This window comes from Pseudorca crassidens, chromosome 20, assembly GCF_039906515.1.
Source record: "Pseudorca crassidens isolate mPseCra1 chromosome 20, mPseCra1.hap1, whole genome shotgun sequence".
Classification (NCBI taxonomy): Eukaryota; Metazoa; Chordata; class Mammalia; order Artiodactyla; family Delphinidae; genus Pseudorca; species Pseudorca crassidens.
In genome coordinates this window covers 6,326,119-6,343,986 of record NC_090315.1, presented here as the reverse complement: position 1 = coordinate 6,343,986, position 17,868 = coordinate 6,326,119, and the positions used below count along the sequence as shown (strand labels likewise).

General features: G+C 42.9%; 2 protein-coding genes and 2 pseudogenes across 4 annotated transcripts in view; 2 read left to right on the top strand and 2 right to left on the bottom strand.

The window, feature by feature from the left end:
* LOC137214832 (zinc finger protein 836-like) overlaps positions 1–16,280 on the top strand; it is a 101,016-nt gene extending 84,736 nt beyond the window's left edge. Inside the window, exons 1-4 of one of the 3 annotated variants that reach the window (XM_067719144.1) lie at positions 1,535–1,678; positions 8,155–8,244; positions 10,409–10,535; positions 14,761–16,280. In XM_067719144.1, the coding sequence (XP_067575245.1) occupies positions 8,230–8,244; positions 10,409–10,535; positions 14,761–15,962 (1,344 nt within the window). In that variant the 5' untranslated portion in view covers positions 1,535–1,678; positions 8,155–8,229 and the 3' untranslated portion in view covers positions 15,963–16,280. Of the gene's footprint in view, positions 1–1,534; positions 1,679–8,154; positions 8,245–9,794; positions 10,536–14,760 lie in introns of those variants that run through there. The other 2 variants (XM_067719143.1, XM_067719145.1) reach the window with 2 other exon arrangements.
* LOC137214765 (zinc finger protein 665-like) overlaps positions 1–17,868 on the bottom strand; it is a 349,647-nt pseudogene that overhangs the window by 145,571 nt on the left and 186,208 nt on the right.
* On the bottom strand, positions 657–4,888 carry LOC137215396 (large ribosomal subunit protein eL22 pseudogene; annotated as a pseudogene).
* Positions 16,155–16,872, top strand: LOC137214906 (zinc finger protein 83-like; the record flags this gene model as incomplete). The annotated part of the gene is given in 2 exon segments (XM_067719327.1): positions 16,155–16,169; positions 16,171–16,872. Coding segments are annotated over 2 exon segments (717 nt in total), but the record flags the coding sequence as incomplete, so codon positions are not given.

The following is a 17,868-nucleotide window of genomic DNA, read 5'->3' as shown; positions in this document are numbered from 1 at the left end:
GCACTAATATTTATTCTCATTTCACAAATGAAGGATTTTAGGACAAACACAGATTTAGACCCATTCATTTGCATCCCAGCAAGTGACAGAATCGGGAATTGAATCCAGGTTGTCTGGTTTCAGTGACAAATTGCTTAATTATGTTGCTACACTAACAAGACTAATTATTTCTATCCTTCCATAACTCAACATCTGTACTTAATTTGTTAGTATCTGTTGACTCTTTTAAATGACTTAACTGCAAATATAATTGTGGTTATGATAATGTTCTATAACATCTATACAGGCATACCTCATTTTAGTGCCCTTTATTTTATTTTTTAAATTATTTTTTTATTTTTGGCTGCGTTGCGTCTTCTTTGCTGTGCATGGGCTTTCTCTAGTTGTGGAGAGCGTGGGCTACTGTTTGTCGCAGTGTACCAGCTTCTCATTGCGGTGGCTTCTCTTGTGGAGCATGGGCTCTAGGTGTGCAGCCTTCAGTAGTTGCAGCACGTGGGCTTAGTAGTTGCGTTACGCGGGCTCTAGAGCCCATGGGCTTCCTTAGCTGTAGCTCATGGGGTCTAGAGCGCAGGCTCAATAGTCGTGGCACATAAGCTTAGTTGTTCTCCAGCATGTAGAATCTTCCCGGACCGGGGCACGAACCCGTGTCCCCTGCATCAGCAGGCGGACTCAACCACTGCGCCACCAGGGAAGCCCTCTTCTTCATCTTGATTAATCTGGAAGTAATGCAATTTGTAACTTTCTTTGGTGATAGCACCTACCTAACGTACGTAACCAATCTCGGAGATTAGTCTTCTTCAGATATTTTTTGGTGAGATATTTCAGATACCTTTTGGAAAAAGACACCTCAGAAGTTGCGGTAATCTTGCTTTTGCTTTTGATTGTTACAACGCCTCCACTAAGATTCCCAGCTTTTCCATTCAGTTTGATTCTCTCCTGAAGAACCTGCTCAAAATTGGCAGCATCCATGATTCCATCTTGTACAGGATGGGTACAGTCAAGAGTAAACTTCCGGACCTGCTTCTTTTGGTTTTTTAATTGCCCCCCTTTGCCACAAGCTTTTTCAGGGGCTCCAAGGCGGCCGCGGAGGCTGGAAGGTCGGAATATCCGTTCTTTAGGGTTTCAGTATGAAATAACCATTCTACATAGCTAGAGTTCTTTTTTTAATGCACATTTTCATTTGTAATACAAAGAAAAATCCAGTTTTTATTTCCTTAAAGTGCTTATATTAATTGTAACTGCAGCAAATGTTCCAGGCTCCAATCACCGCCCCACAGCTACCACTTGGAGACCCAAATTTCCAGAGCTCTGAATTGCTTCAGCCTCACTAGCGGGACGTGCGAGAAATCTGTTGGCCAAAAAAAAAGCTTTTTATTTAATCTGTTTTTAACTTACGAGGAATCTTCTTAGTTTTTGCAAAACCGGCCCATACAATTGTACGCTTTTACCTTAAAAGTATTATGGACGGTTAACTAAACAGGTCAAGGTAGAGGAACCTCGGCCCCTGCGCCGCACTCCCGCGCTCACTTCGCAGACCTGCACTCTCCCCGCCCCGCCCCTCGCACGTAGCGCTCCGCCCAGGCCCCGCCCCGGAAGCCCCGCCTCTTCTCTCTGCGTGTCCGCGGTTTCCTACGGAAGCAGACCCGGTGAGCTCGAGGTGAACGTCGTGCGGCTGACCGTAAGTTTTCTCTTTGTAGTGTATATGTGCCGCGCGGTCCCCCTTACTCCATCCTCGGGGTCTCGCAGTCACTATGGAGGTAAAATCACAGCAGCCGGCCCTCCACGCCAAGTAAATCCAGACGTCGCGGTCACAGGACGGGTGTTTTTTCCTTTGGGTTTGAATTCGCTCTGAGGCTGGTCCCTGACCTTGGCTTTTTTACCTTGTCCACGTAGACACCGCCTTTCGCAACATTTCCCTGCTTCAAACCTGTTAATGTCTCGCCCTCGCAGTGTAAAGTCCTCTTCCGCGAGGTGGATTCGCGCCCCCAGCCTGGCCCTCTCGGCCCCTGGAGGGCAGCGCCGGCCGCCGCGCTCCCGGAGAGGCCGCGTCTTCTCCCCGGTCCTGGGGTTCTGGAGAGCCCGCCCCTCTCCGGAGACCCCCCTCCCTCCCTCCCCGCCCCTCTGTCCTCGCGTCTCCTCAGGCCGGTGCTTCTGCTCCGCAGGCCTCTCCTTCCTAGTCAGCTCTTCCTTTCACCCCGCGTAGGGAGAGGTGACCTGGGACAGCCCTGTGACACCCAGTGTATGTCTGTCCCCAGGTTCCACCCCGCTGGAAAATAGTCTCTTCCGGTAGGGTGGCATCTTATTCAGTCACCATCCCTCATCCTTGTAAATTCGTGGGCGAGGGGGATCAGGAGAAGCAGAGACCGAGCGACTGGGAGAGAAGCAGAAAAACTGAGAAGGAGGAAAGAATGAGAGAGAACCGATGGGATAGTAACATAGGGAGGGGCCTTGTATCACCGGTAGGAGGGAGGCACTTCACACAGGGAGTGGGCGGAGAGCAAAAGAGTTGCAACCGTGCCCTTCAGAGAACCGTGGTGCTGGGAGAGAAAGAGAGGAAAACTAGTGACTAGAAGAGCAGGAGAGAGAAAGCAGGAAGGAGGCATAGCCACCTGGGGTGCCAGAGAGTGCAGACTAAGGCATTGTAGCAGTTACAGAAAGGATGTAATCTGGAGATCGGAGAGGGAGCTGAGTTTGGGAAAAAGATGGAGACATACATGGATATTTAGGACAATCATAAAGGTTGGGGAGAAAGCAGCAAGAAGTCGCAGGACAAGGGTGAGGGAGAACTAGGAGGGGAGAAACAGCAGGCGTGTAGAGGGGAACAAAAAGACAGGTGAAATAGGAGACAGCTAAACAGAGTGAAGTGGAAACACATAGTGGTGCAGGTAGAGGTGAGAAACTGGGTCCAGATGGGTGGTGAGTTGTTTGGATACGGATGATTATGTTGTGATAATGTTGATTTGTAGCTTTAGAATCTAATGAATTAAAATTTATTTGCTTCAATTAGACAGATGAGGATGGGAAGTGCAAAAAGTGAAAGGTTTGTGTATTTTGTAAGTATTTGTACGAAAAGATAACTTCCATTTGCAGTTCCTGTTCGGCCAAGGCACAGTGACTTGACTCAGACAGCTGTGGGTCACCCCCTTCCATTTTCCTGGCATGAGGTAGAGGAGAGGAGAGAGACTAGTGGCACAAGAAATGACTAGCTTTGTCACCACATGGTGCCTCTTTAAAGGAACATTAAAAGTTTTGGTTTCTGTAATGAATTTTCTTTCTTTCTTTCTGGTTTCTTTACATTTAATTCTTTGTGTAGCTTGGAATAAATCTTAGTGCATTCAATTTCTACTTTCCTGTGGGTAATTATTAACTTCTGGAATAAGTTTGGTTCCCTTAGGTAGTCTACTCATGTCATTCTTTTCTAAATAAGGTAAATCCTCAATTTTTGAAAGACTTCGACACCAGCATTTTTAGATTAAAAATAATTCACAAATTATTTCTTTTTATTGATTCAGGTTTCTATGAGGCCTGAGTGCTTTTCCTTTTCATCTTATATATTGGAAAACTTCTTTGATAACTAGTAAATAATTTTAGACTATTTTGATGAGTATTTGGTAAAGAGGTCATTGGTCTTTTACATTAACAGTCAAAACCTAATTTAACCAGTTAGTCTAATATTTGTCTTTTTTCTCTTTTATTTGGTGTGTTAAAATAGCTGTGAGGTGACAGGAAGATGTTTCACTCAGGTCCCTCTTTAGTGTTCTTTGCAAATGATGAAGGATGAGTTGGATTGACTTGGAACCTTCCTCCAACAGAGCCATCTATTCATGATGAAAAAGTTTGTTCACAGTTTATTTTTCAGCTGACCCCTTACAATGTTTTCTTCACCAGTAGCTATATTTTTGCAAATCTGCATGTTTAAATATTTTACTGACATCTTCTGGAAAGAAGAATTGAATACTCAATTGAATTGATCAGACCTTGAAAGAGAAGTTTCCTTTGGTCAGGAACGTGACGGTTGGTCCTGGTGTTTTAAATTCGACAGGCGATGAGGACAAAGTCTGCCCACTGGCCCTTCAGGATCCCATTTCAGACTTTAGTTCTACCTGATTCTCTGGATTCAACCTGGGCTTCCTCAGACATGTCTCCCCTCTGGGCTTCCTCAGGGAGCCCACCTGTAATATGGAGATGAGAGGCTAGACTCAGAAACTGTGAGTCTGAGGAATATTGACTCCTGAAGTGTTTGGCCAAATTGTGTGTTTGTGTGTGGGAATTCTTTCTAGTGAGAGTGTCCTGTGTTATTTAGAATTTTTCACGGTTCCCAGTCATCCCAGAATGAAAAGCAAAAATGCTAGGGTTTTATTTGTCCTCGGGACAAAATCCAGTTTCCTTCCTGTAGCTACACAGACCTGTATCATCCTCAGGGCCCAGCCGGCGTCTCCAGCCTCATCCTGGGAGCTGACCCTGTTCTCATGGTTCACTCTGTCCTGGTCACATTACCTTTTCTCTCTCACACCAATACCTTTCATGTTTCAGATCTTAGTTGCTCCTCTTACCTTTTTCTTTTAAATCAGCATGATTCTGGCCATATACCCTCCTTCAGGTCTTAGTTCAGAGATGGCTCCCCATCCACCCCCCGACAATCTCTGCGACATTAACCAGATTTTATTGCCTCAATATCAGTCACCCTCAACAGAAACGCACTTCTCCATTGATTATTTTGAGTCTCTTGTCCTTAACCTCCACCGAAGGACACAGTGTTCATCTTTTTCCCAGGGTCACTGCAACGCCTCACTCGTGGGATGTTTTCAGATGCTAGGAATTTCCATTGGGCTGAGTACTCCTCAGGGAATACGAAGGTAACAGGGTAGGTGATGAGGGTGGTTCCCATATTTGTTCTGGGTATTTCAGCGCTTATTGATCTTTACCTTGTGTGCCTACTTAATTACTCCAGAGCAAAAAGATGTAGGGAGGCCTAAGAAGCCCTGTACAACTGGTTTCCTCCTGCAGTGTTGTCAGGTGTCCTCACGTTTATTCTGCTGCGTTACTGCTCTACTGTAGCTACAGGTGTTCCAGGTGTGCACATCCAGGGACCAGTCGCCACCTTGACAGGTGCTTTGCCTTCCAGCAGTTCACTTGCTCAGAGTCAGCGGTAGTGATTTCACTGTGCTAAGGGGGGGGGGGGGGCAGAAGGTCCAGAACCTAAGGGGATGTGAAGGAGAGTGCCCTAAATAGGGACTGTATTTTCCAATTCGATGTGAGTAGGGAGAACAGGAGACAAGAAACTTAGGGATGCTCTCTCTTTGTAACTGTCTCACTGAACTCAAATGCCTGTGTAACTGGACTCCGTAACGTCCCTAGTTGCTAGCAAGTATTCTCCAGAGGGCCAGCTTTTTGACCTTCATACTGAACGCCCAGTGTCCTTTCGGTGGGAGCTTCTGTGTTCTTGTTGCAAGATCTTTGCTGAGAGGTCTTTGTGCCCTTTATCACGTTTCCTCTTGTTCGCCTGGAGGAGAGATAGAGAAGTCACGTTTCCTCTTGTTCGCCTGGAGGAGAGATAGAGAAGTCGGGGAAGTGAAGCAGAGCCTGTATGGGTCTGCACGAGGGATATGGCCGCAGGTGTGGGCATCAAGTTGAGCCCAGTGAATGTGTGCACCTGTCCCTTGTGGGATCAAGGGATGTGGGGAAGTGTTGGCAAGGGATGTCTTAATTCTGTCTGGAGCATCAGGACACGGGTTTATGGGTGGTTGTGGGTTTGAGGTGCCGCAGGCTCCTAGCTCAGCTTCCCTGTAACATAGATGCTGAGACTGAGGCTTGCATGTATTGGTTACATCGGGTCACACCTTCATTCCTGAGGAGGAATGAAGACAGTGGATTTAGAAAGAGAGAACCATTTTCCCCCAGTGTTGTTAGAGCTGTGGCCTGAGATATACCCATAGGGAGCTCTGGGTATAGGAGGATGGCTGCCATGGTACCGCAGGAATGGATCTACAGGGTGCCCTATAGAATCCACTCAAAGCAGTGACTTGTGTTGGCTTTTTTGGGAGGGCAAGAATCGTCGTGTAAACCTCCAAGTAATAAAGGGCAAGTCTCAGAGATCATTTTTCGCATTACCTTTGCTATTTTTGAGCATTTTGGGTTGTGAGTGAAGAATATTTCAGATGCACTATGAAAGACACAATGAGTGAAGAATATTTCAGGTGCACTATGAAAGATACAAAAGAGAGCACTTCATTGGGCATGTTGGGGTCTCACTGAGGCATGTGTATCATTGGAGACATCTTTTTAATTGGTAGGTTTTGGAGACGACGGTGTTTGTGCTGGAATCATTGTAAATGAAAGTATGGGGTTTTGGGTCCACTGATCCTTGGGTGTCTCCATCTGTGTTTTTTCCTGATGCATGAGTTTTGAAGAGCTTGGTTTGTTATTTGGTATTTTATATGAGGATCATTAAGAGAGGGTCTGGAGACTGTGTTGGACCCCATAAGAGTTTGTTAGTTTATTTGTGTCCATATGGGAAATTATGAGTTCTATGTCAGATGGCAGAATATTTTGAGCAGGGAGCTTCTGCTAGGTATGTGTCTAGCACGGACCATAAAGTCCTGTCATGTTTGGAAAGATTGTTTCAAGAATCAAAGGGCCCCAACACCACAGTGATCTAAAGTCTAGAGGCTCATCCTTGGGAAGAAATAACTGTTAACTTTCTTGCTGCCAGGCTCTTGCTTGTTTCTGTACTATCCTCTCTTTATCTGTCTTAACACACCAACACACACATACACACACACAGGCCCAATACAGAGAACAGAGCACACTTAATGCCCTGTTGGTGGGAATGTAAATGATACGGCTATTATGGAAAACAGTATGGTGGTTTCTCAGTAAATTTAATGTAGAACAGACACAATCTGTCAAACCCATCTCTGGCTCGATCTCCAAAGGAAATGAAATCAGTATATTGAGTGAAGTGTCTGCCGCCAATGAGCATTAATGCATTATTCGCAACAGCCAAGTTGTAGAAAGAACCATAATGTTGACGAATGAATAATGAAGAGATTTTATATATAAATATATATATATGTATGTATGTATATACACACACACAAAATTCAGCCATAAAAATGAAGGAGCCTATCATTTGTGACAAAATGAATGAACCTAGAATGAATATGCTCACTGAAATAAGCCTGACAGAAAAAGGTAAATTCTGTGTGGAAACTAGAAATGTAAAACTCATAGAGCTCTAGAGTAGAAAGGTTGTTACCAGGGGCTGGGTGGTGGAGAAAATGGGGCGATGTTGCCCAAGGGTTAGAAACTGTCATTTGTAGAATGAGTAGGTTCTGGGTATCTGTGTGTACCATGCTGACTACAGTTGATCATAGTGTGTTACTATATACTGGAGAATTGTTGAGGGAGTAGAATTTTAGTGTTCTCACTACACAGGCACAAAATGATAACTGTGAGTTAATGGAAATGTAAATTACTTGATGCTGATAATTATTGTACATTGTGTAATCTGCCAAATAATCACGTTGTACAGCCTATATGTACACCATTTTTATTCATCAATTATACCTCAGTAGTGCTTGAAAAGAAAAAGAAAGCGTGAGGTGTGCTGGGCTCACCTCCTCTAGGTGGTGCTCAGCCCAGGCTTCACATTGATTTGAGTAAGGCATCTTCATCTGTTTTATACCCCCCGACCAGAGATGCCTTTTAAAGAGCTGGGATGGGGCCCAACATGAATAATACTTAAGGTTCCCCAGGATGTTCCAATCTGGATCCGTCATTGAACATCAGGACTCTGGGTCCCCCCGTTCCTGAGGGCTGAGATCTGGGCTGAGGGTGAGGGCTCTGCTCTGCGTGGGGATGGATCAGGGCTGGTCTGTGACCTGAAGGGGATCGTCGGGTCCAGCTGAGGTGCCCACTGCTGCTGGGTACGTGAGGGCCTCACCAGGAGGGGAGCCTGATCTGAAGGAAAGGGTGGGAAAACTCACTGGTTGGTCTGTGTGTGGGAGTTACTGTCCTGAGCCCCTCCTGGGACAGTGGGCAGCAGAGGACCGTCTGTTCCCCATGCTGAGGGCTTCCCTGTGCGTGTGGTGGTGACTCAGGAAGGGGGTGTGTTGATTCTAAGCATTAAACAGCCTGTTTCCAACTTTGAAGATCGACCTCTAAAGACTCACATGGTCTGAGGAAGAAGCCCTGAAGAGGAGGAAGAGGAGAGAGAAGGAGTAAGAAATGGCTCTTTCTCAGGTGAAGTCATGTTCTCAGTTGATTCTTCAGTGTATCCATCCTGAAATTCCCTTCTTTGGACACGCTAATCCTCTCTGACTCTGAGGTGTTGTTCCTGACACCTATGCATTCATCCTTACCTAGTGCCTTCCCTCAGTACGTGTTTATAATTGTTATATCTTCTTGGAGAATTGACCCTTTTATGATTACGTAATGTCCTTTGTCTCTTATGACAGTTTTTCTGTTTACTTTTGCTGTCTGTGGGATAGAATGTCTTTTTCCTTCCTTTTGCTGTTTGCCTTTCCTGTCTTTAGATTTGTCTTTCACTCTAGCTCTCTGTTTTCCTCCTGTTACTTCCTCTAGTGGTCCCTGCTCAGGCACACTGTACAGTGGTGAAAGGCAGGAGACCTGGCCAGCCCCCTTCACTCCACTGTAACGTCAGAGAGAATGCATCGACCCTTTCCTTCTGATCACGACATTGGTGAAATGTTCTTTCTTAATAACAATATATTTTTTCCATATTCTTTTTTGTTATGTTTTATAATTCTCCAAGAAACTTTTTACTTTACCATTGTGAGAATTTTATTCTTAATCTGTTAAAATAATGTATAGTAGTAATAACTTTTCTAATTTAAAAAAATTTTTTTCTAATTTTGAATCAATGTTTTATTAGTGGAAAAACAGAAACCCTTTTTGGTTTTTGTTAATGCCTATCTGTATAAATTCAAATGGACAGATTTATATTTTTGAATATAGTTATTGAAATTGGAGTTAAAGTATTCTTGTTTTTTTTAATGTCTGTATTATTTTCTTTTTTAGTAGCCTACTATAGAATCATGTTGAGAAACTCAGTTTAATACAGTTTGTACATTTTCATTTCTATAAGAAATATCCTGAAATACACGTGAATAAATATGATAATGAAAAAATAGTCTGAAAATCTGTCAGGAGACCACTCTCGTTTCAGTTAATTTATCGTTGACATGTGTGCATATGTGCATGGATGTGCAAGTCCATGGTTTAGATAAAAGACATCATGATTTTAAATCTATAGATATCTTTTTGCAATTCATATTATATCTTTAATATATTCCCTGGCCTTGAATTTTTTCTACAGTATCATGTTCATGGTTTAAATAGTAATAAGATTACTGACATTTTGTGTGTATGTGTGCGTGTACATGTATATAATGAACTTTTAGGCTGTTCCATGTTGTTTACCTTGAACTTCTTTAAAGTTTTCTCAGGTAATCGTCTGTCAATGAAATTTTAATGCTCTATGTGTTACTTAACTCTTTGATTTTTAAGCTTCAGTTCCAGAGCCCAACCATGGTGTAGCCCAGCCAAGTTCATGTGCTTAGTGTATGATTCCTTAGATTGCTGAACTCAGTCGAGTTTTTCAGAGTGTCTCTGACACAGTTTTCTCCTCTGTAAGTTGGGAAAAGATCTTTCTTTAATGAGCTTTGATGTTGCTAACAACATTTAGAGTAAAACATTTAGAGTAATGCATAGCATATAGGAAGTGTTCATATACTGTTCCTCTTTTTTTTTTTTTCTTTTGCTGTACGCAGGCCTCTCACTGCTGTGGCCTCTCCTGCCGCGGAGCACAGGCTCCGGACGCGCAGGCTCAGCGGCCATGGCTCACGGGCCCAGCCGCTCCGCGGCATATGGGATCTTCCCAGACCGGGGCACAAACCCGCGTCCCCTGCATCGGCAGGTGGACTCCCAACCACTGCGCCACCAGGGAAGCCCATAATGTTCCTCTTTGCTGCTGTTATCATCATCATAATTGGAGGTCTTGAGCTTTCTTTATAGAGCCACTGTGGACTCTGTCGTCTCTGAAGACACCACTCATGTTCCTCCACCTCCAGAAGGATGATTATCCCTCAGTGTATAGAACGTAATATCTAACACTTCCACATGGACAACACGGTGTTGAATTTTTATTTGCATATATTTTATGTATTGCCCACAAGAATGAGAAGGGTAAATCGATTTGAAGGATATTGTAATCTCTATGACAAAGCATAAGAAATTAAAATACACACCCAGTTAGCTTCAAATACCTTTCCATGGATCTGTCAGAATACATACTTCAACTTAATTGATCTTTTATCTCTACTCATTTTGTATGGAAATAAGAACTCTCCTCACGTCCTCTTGGTGAAATGTTTTTTTATTTAAGGGACAGTTGACATTGAATGATGTGGCCATCGAATTCTCTCCAGAAGAGTGGGAATGCCTGGACCCTGCTCAGAGGGCCTTGTACAGGGACGTGATGTTGGAGACCTACAGGAACCTGATCTCTGTGGGTGAGGATAACTTCCCTCCAAAAGTCAGGAGGGTATCTTTGCATGTTCCCTGGTTTGCCTTTTGGAATCCCCTGCCTTGCTTAACTGAGCTCAAAGCCACGTTGACTGAGGCATGAAAAGCTTCTTGATTTAGCATCAGGAGTTTAAACATGCCCTTTCTTCAGATGATCTGGCCACTTTGTGGTACACCAGGAGTTTTTTAAGTGATTAAGTGTGTCTAATGCCCAAGCGGAAACTTTTAAAATATTTCATTCCCTGTGCTCTACCTCTGTGCTTTTGATTCAGTACCTACTGGAAAAGAGTTAGATGTCTGCATATTTCATCGTTCCCTCTGCATTGAGAAGGAGGCAAGCGGTGGATGAGTTTGTGAAATATGTTTCCAGACCCACCGCAGCATTAGTAGTGTTTGGGAAACTCTACCAAATGGGAGAGTTGTTTGCGAAAACAGAAATCTATTCGTTGTCAAGTCTGAGAGGAAATTTTTCTTCTCCCTTAGTTATCACTCGGTCCCTCAACATGTAAAATGTATTCTTTCCCCCTCCAGTGATGCGGGAGCTCCACCAAAGACAAAGGTAGTCTTTATCATGATCTGCTGCACTCGGCTATGTGGCCCCTGTGAACTTGTTGCTGCTTGATTTTGAGGAGCGTGAACAGGGTTTTTTGTTTTGTTTTGTTTTCTTGCGGTACGCGGGCCCCTTACCGCTGTGGCCTCTCCCATTGCGGAGCACAGGCTCTGGACGCGCAGGCTCAGCGGCCATGGCTCACGGGCCCAGCCGCTCCGCGGCATGTGGGATCCTCCCGGACCGGGGCACGAACCCGTGTCCCCTGCATCGACAGGCGGACGCTCAACCACTGCGCCACCAGGGAAGCCCCAACAGGGTTGTTTTAAAGGGGTCTGTTGCTCTCTCAGCTCTCCTTTTGGACTTGATTCCCTTGGATGCTCAGTTCTCAGTCTCTATAGATCAGAGCTGATGCCTCCAGACTCCAGCCCCTGAGCCTTTCTGGGTTCCACCCCCATCTTGTGCTCTTTGAAGACCTAATCAGAAGATGGGAAAACACTGGCTGCTCTTTCATTCCATCTGGCACCTCAGAACCTGCAAGGAGCTGTCTCAAGCCCTGTCTGCTTGTTTTGCTACCTCAGCCATTTACTCCTTTGACTAATATCTCCACATTCTGCTTCCGGAGTTTGGTAACAGCTGTTCTACTTTAAGTTGCTCTTAGTATGCCTCTTTTTTTAATTTTACTTTATTTTTATTTATGTATTTATTTTTTTGTTGGCTTCACTGGGTCTTCATTGTGGCGCTCAGGCTTCTCTAGTTGTGACGGGTGGGCTCCAGAGCTCGCGGGCTCAGTTGAGGCAGCACTTGGGCTTATTTGCCTCTTGGCATGTGAGATCTTAGTTCCCCGACCAGGGAGCGACCCTGCGTCCCTTGCAATGGAAGGCGAATTCTTAACCACTGGACCACCAGGGAAGTCCCAGCATGCCTCTTTTTTAAAAAATATATTTTGCATATAAATGGGATCATTCAGTTTTATTCTTTCTCTGAATAATTTTACTGAGTATATATCCTCACTGTCCATCTGTGCTGTTAAAAATAGTAGGATTTTTTTCTTCTTTATATATAAATGAAATTGCATTCTGTGTATCTCCCAGATTTGTTCCCCATCCACCTGTTGGACAGTTAGGGTGTTTCAATGCCTGGGCAATTGTGATTACTGCTGTTATGAATGTGGGAGTGCAGGTATCTCTTTTTTTTAAATAAATTTATTTATTTAATTTATTTATTTTTGGCTGCATTGGGTCTTTGTTGCTGCACGCGGGCTTTCTCTAGTTGCGGCGAGCGGGGGCTACTCTTCCTTGTGGTGTGCGGGCTTCTCATTGTGGTGGCTTCTCTTGTTGCGGAGCACGGTTTCTAGGTGCGCAGGCTTCAGTAGTTGTGGCTCGTGGGCTGTAGAGTGCAGGCTCGGTAGTTGCGGCGCGCGGGCTTAGTTGCTCCACAGCATGTGGGATCTTCCCAGACCAGGGCTTGAACCCGTTTTTCGGGCATTGGCAGGCGGATTCTTAACCACTGCGGCACCAGGGAAGCCCAAAGTGTAGGTATCTTTTAAGACAGTGATTTCATTTTGTTTGATATATTCCCAATAATGTAATTGCTGCATTATATTATAGTTTTGTTCTTTTTACAGTATTCTGGGGAGCTTTTATACTTTTCAGTTTCTTTGTATCTGTATGTTTTTATATGGAAGAAACTCTCTTTTTGATGGCCTTATTGTAGTTTTTCCTTTAGGTTTCGGCTAAAACATTCTTTCACATCTCCTGGGATATTATGTATGTACTTTGTGATTATATGCATAGAAATGGGGCCTATGGAATATTCAATTTGATACCTTATGTAGTAAATAATGTAATAAATGTAAACCTGCTATATTGCTTCAGTGTCCCATTCTCTCTCTTTTTACATCCCTTTTGTTTTGGCCCCATACCCAGAGTATAATTTCCACAGTTATAAATGGAATCGTACTGGGAAATCCCTGGTGGTCCAGTGGTTAGGTCTCAGCTCTTTTCACTGCCGTGGGCTCAGGTTTGATCCCTTTTTGGGAAACTAAGAATCCAGCAAGCTGCATGGCATGGCCAAAAAACAAGGAATAGTATTGTGTTACTTGCTGGGCCAATTCTTCTTTTCTCTTTTTTTCCCTTAATTAATTTTTAAAATTTAGTTTAATCTTTTTCTTTTTGTAAATTTATTTATTTATTTAGTTTTGGCTGCATTGGGTCTTCATTGCAGCGTGCGGGCTTTCTCTCATTACAGTGGCTTCTCTTGTTGAGGAGCATGGGCTCTAGGCATGTGGGCTTCAGTAGTTGTGTCATGTGGTCTCAGTAGCTGGGGCTCACGGGCTCTAGAGCACAGTCTCAGTAGTTGTGGCACACGGGCTTAGTTGCTTCGCAGCATGCAGGATCTTCCTGGACCAGGGCTTGAACCCGTGTCCCCTCCATTGGCAGGTGGATTCTTAACCACTGCACCACCAGGGAAGTCCTCTTCTTTTCTTTCTTTTTTCTTTTTTTTTTTTTTTGGCGGTACGCGGGCCTCTCACTGTTGTGGCCTCTCCCGTTGCGTAGCACAGGCTCCGGACGCGCAGGCTCAGCGGCCATGGCTCACGGGCCCAGCCGCTCCGCTGCATGTGGGATCTTCCCGGACTGGGGCACAAACCCGCGTCCCCTGCATCGGCAGGCGGACTCCCAACCCCTGCGCCACCAGGGAAGCCCCTCTTCTTTTCTTTTAACCACATTATTTTTAGTTGCCTCATACAGTTTTATTCACACATATATGCAATCACAAGCTATGATACCCCATGTTTATTATTCCCTCTCCTCCACTCAGTCCTGTTATCAGTCCTGGTCTTTCTTTACATGGTCTCTCTCTGTCTCTCTTTCTGTATTGTATTATATATTTATTTATTTATCTATCTATCTATCTATTTATTGCCACACCCCGTAGCATGTGGGATCTTAGTTCCCTGACCTGAGATGGAACCTGCACCCCCTGCTTTGGAAGCACATAGTCTTAACCACTGGACCACCAGGGAAGTCCATTTACATTGTCTCTTGATGTGGATAGAATCACTGTCGTTGGTCACGTATTTAAGTTGTTCTCTTGATCTCCCCAGTTTCTGCAGCACTTCATCATCCATCCCTCCACCTTCCTCATTACTCACACTGTAAAAATGATTCCCTTTCATCCATTGAAAAACTTTTTCAGTAGATGACCTAAATCAATACGTGCAGCCGTGATGACTCAGAAACCATTTCCAGCAGGGATGCTTGAATAACAGTATTAGTTACATAGTTCACTTCTTGCATCTCCCTTAAGATTTCCTTTTTAAACTTCTGGTATTTGTGTGTTTGCTGTTAGTTGGTATGTGCTTTGTGGTCACCGTGGAAAATACCCTTTTTTGAGAGCTAATGTAAGTTTTTCCATTTGAATGTTTTTGTCACAGTGGTTGAAACGATGCTACGCTGATCTTAATTTGAATTATGTGTAATCACTCTTTCTGTAGTGAAGAATCCTATTCTTTACCGTTATTCAAAAATTTAACACCATGGTTGAAAAGTTTCGTAACTCTGTTTGAGAAAAGTGTTACTTTTGTTTAATATCACATATTCAACGTGAAACATTTATCATGCAGTGTAATGAATAGGAAATGTATGGTTCTTTATATCTTGTAGATATTTCTCATATACACGTGGTAAGGAAATTACAGCTAAAATCAAACATTGATAGAGGAGGAGTATTCCAAACAGTGGTTTTGGGAAGACATGAAATCCAGGAACCTTTTTACCTCTCGAAAATACAGGAGAATATGTTTGACTTTGGATTTCAGTGGAGACATGATGAAAGGAATTACAGAAATATCCCTACATCCCATAACCAAAATGTCACTGATAGAAGAAGTCAACATGGTGGAAGGGATGCGGGAAACAACCATATTGGAAATAGACTTGTGTTAAGCCTTCAGGATGAACTGCATATGTTTAAAAGTAAACAGAAAATTGATGATTTTAATAAAGCTAAGAAGAGTATCAGCAGTACTTCCTCATTTTCACCAGTTGAAGGAATTTCTCCTCCTGTCCAAACCAACATTTCTAATATATATTTTATGCATCCTTCAATACTGACACAAGACCAGAGCCCACACAGGGAAATACCTTACAATGAGTATGGCAAAATGTTTCGTCAGGGCTCAAATCTCAGGAGTCATCAGAGAATCCATATAGGAGAGAAATTACATAAATGTGATGTATGTGACAAGGTCTTTAGCCGAAATTCAGATCTTGTAATTCATCAAAGAATTCATACTGGAGAGAAACCTTACAAATGTAATGAGTGTGGCAAGGTCTTTAGTACAAAAGGAAAGCTTTCAGTTCATCAGAGAATTCATACTGGAGAAAAACCTTACAAATGTAATGAGTGTGGTAAAACCTTTAATCAGAGCTCAATCCTCACTCGACATCGGATAATCCATACAGGAGAGAAATTACATAAATGTGATGTGTGTGACAAGGTCTTTAGTCAAAATTCAGACCTTGTAATTCATCAAAGGGTTCATACTGGAGAGAAACCTTATGAATGTAACGAGTGTGGCAAGGTCTTTAGTCAGAAAAGAAAGCTTTCAGTTCATCAGAGAATTCATACTGGAGAGAAACCTTACAAGTGTAATGACTGTGGTAAAACCTTTAATCAGAGCTCAACCCTCACTCGACATCGGATAATCCATACAGGAGAGAAATTACATAAATGTGATGTGTGTGCCAAGGTCTTTAGTCAAAATCCAGACCTTGTAACTCATCAGAGAATTCATACTGTGGAGAACGTAGTGTCTGTGGGAAAATCTTTCTTTCTTCCTCAGGCATCAGTAGGCATGACATAATCCATTGAGTAGCAAAACCATATAAATATGACGTATGGGACAGTCTTTCATCAAAATGCAGTCCTTGGGCTTCATCAGGAAATTCATACTAGAGGGAAACCTTAAAAATGGAATGAGTGTGTCCCAGTCTTTAGTCAAAACACAAACCTTGCAAGTCATCCAACAGTTCATAATAGTGAGTAATCTTACAAATGTAATGAGTGTGGCTAAAACCTCTCATCAGGGCTCATACCTCAGTAGGCATCAGAAAATCCATACAGGAGAGAAATTACATAATTGTGATGTATGCGGCAAGGTCTTTGGTTAAAATTCATACCTTGCAATTCATCGGAGAATTCATACTGAAGAGAAACCGTACAAATGTAATGTGTGTGGCAAAACTTTTCATCGTGGCTTAACTCTCTGGCATCATCAGATAATCCATACAGGATCCAAACCATATAAATGTGATGTGTGTGGCAGAGTCTTTAATCGAAATGCAGTCCTTGCACTTCTTCAGAGAATTCTTACTGGAGAGAAACCTTACAGATGTCATGAGTGTGGCAGGGTCTTTTGTGAGAAGACAACCCTTACAAGGCATCAAGAAATTCATATTGCAGAGAAACCTTACAAATGTAATGCGTGTGCCAAGGTCTTTAGTCAAAAACCCCAACTTCGAATTCATTGGAAAATACATAACGGAGCAAATTACAAGAGTAATGATTGTGGCAAAGTGTTCAGTCAAAATGCAAACCTTGTACGTCATCAGAGAATTCATAATGGTGAGAAGGCTTACAAATGCAATGAGTGTGGCAAGGTCTTTCGTCAGAGTTCAGCCCTTCCAAGTCTTCGGAGAATTCATAATGGTGAGCAGTCTTACACATGTAATGAGCATGTCAAATTCTTCAGTGTGCTTTCAAGCCTGACTTAATGCCATCAGGCAATCCATATTGGTGAGAGACTTTAATAATGTAGTGATGTGACGAGGCTTTTAGCAGGTGTCCCCATCTTATGCTTTATTAGAAATTTCATTCCTGATTGAAACCAATAATTGTAATTATTGTGGCCTGGCCTTTTGACAAGGAATGTATTCACCAAAGAATTCATTCTGGAGATTACCTCATGAATGTGTGAATGCGGAAAACCTTCACTTGGGGCTCACATCCTACTAATCATCAGACAGTCCATACTGAACAGAACATTACAGCATTACTCTACCTTGGGAATGCTAGTTTTTAAAACACTCCTTAATACCTGCTCCCCATTCTTGAGTATGCAGTATATGAATGTATTTTTTCTTGTTCTTTTATGTGTCTAAATAAACGTCATGGTGTGCACCTTGATTTAGATGGAGAGAAACTAGGAAAATAGTAAGCATATGCAAAATAGAAAAATTAAAAGATCATGTAGTATCACATTTTTCCTTTATTGTGCTCAGTGAAATAATTTTTAGGGCTCTGTGTTCATGAGTCTTCTCTTCAAAATGAACCACATACAATGGGGACATTTTTGTTTGGTGGATAAACTAGAAATTTCATGTATTCACCCTTAACCCATGTTTTTGTTGTTGCTGGTTTGCACTTGTGACCATTCAGTGGAATAGGGTGGAACCCCACACAGAATTTGGTTTCATTATTGAGACTGATATTTATATGGAAGTGTTATGAGAATGTTTGTTATACAATTCAGCTTTCTATGGGAAGGGTGGAGACTTCCAAGGTGTTCAAAAAATGGTTGAAGAGAACAGGGAATGGTCAATGGCTTCGTGTGTTAAGGAGATCACTTGATGAGATTTGAACTTTCAGTTTGTATCAAAGGAGGGAGTCCTCAGGTTTTTTTTTTTTTTTTTTAATTAGTTTGCCCACATAGGTAGAATAGGAAGAGGTTGTCCTGCTGCCTAAAGCTGTCAGTAGTCCAACATCATAAA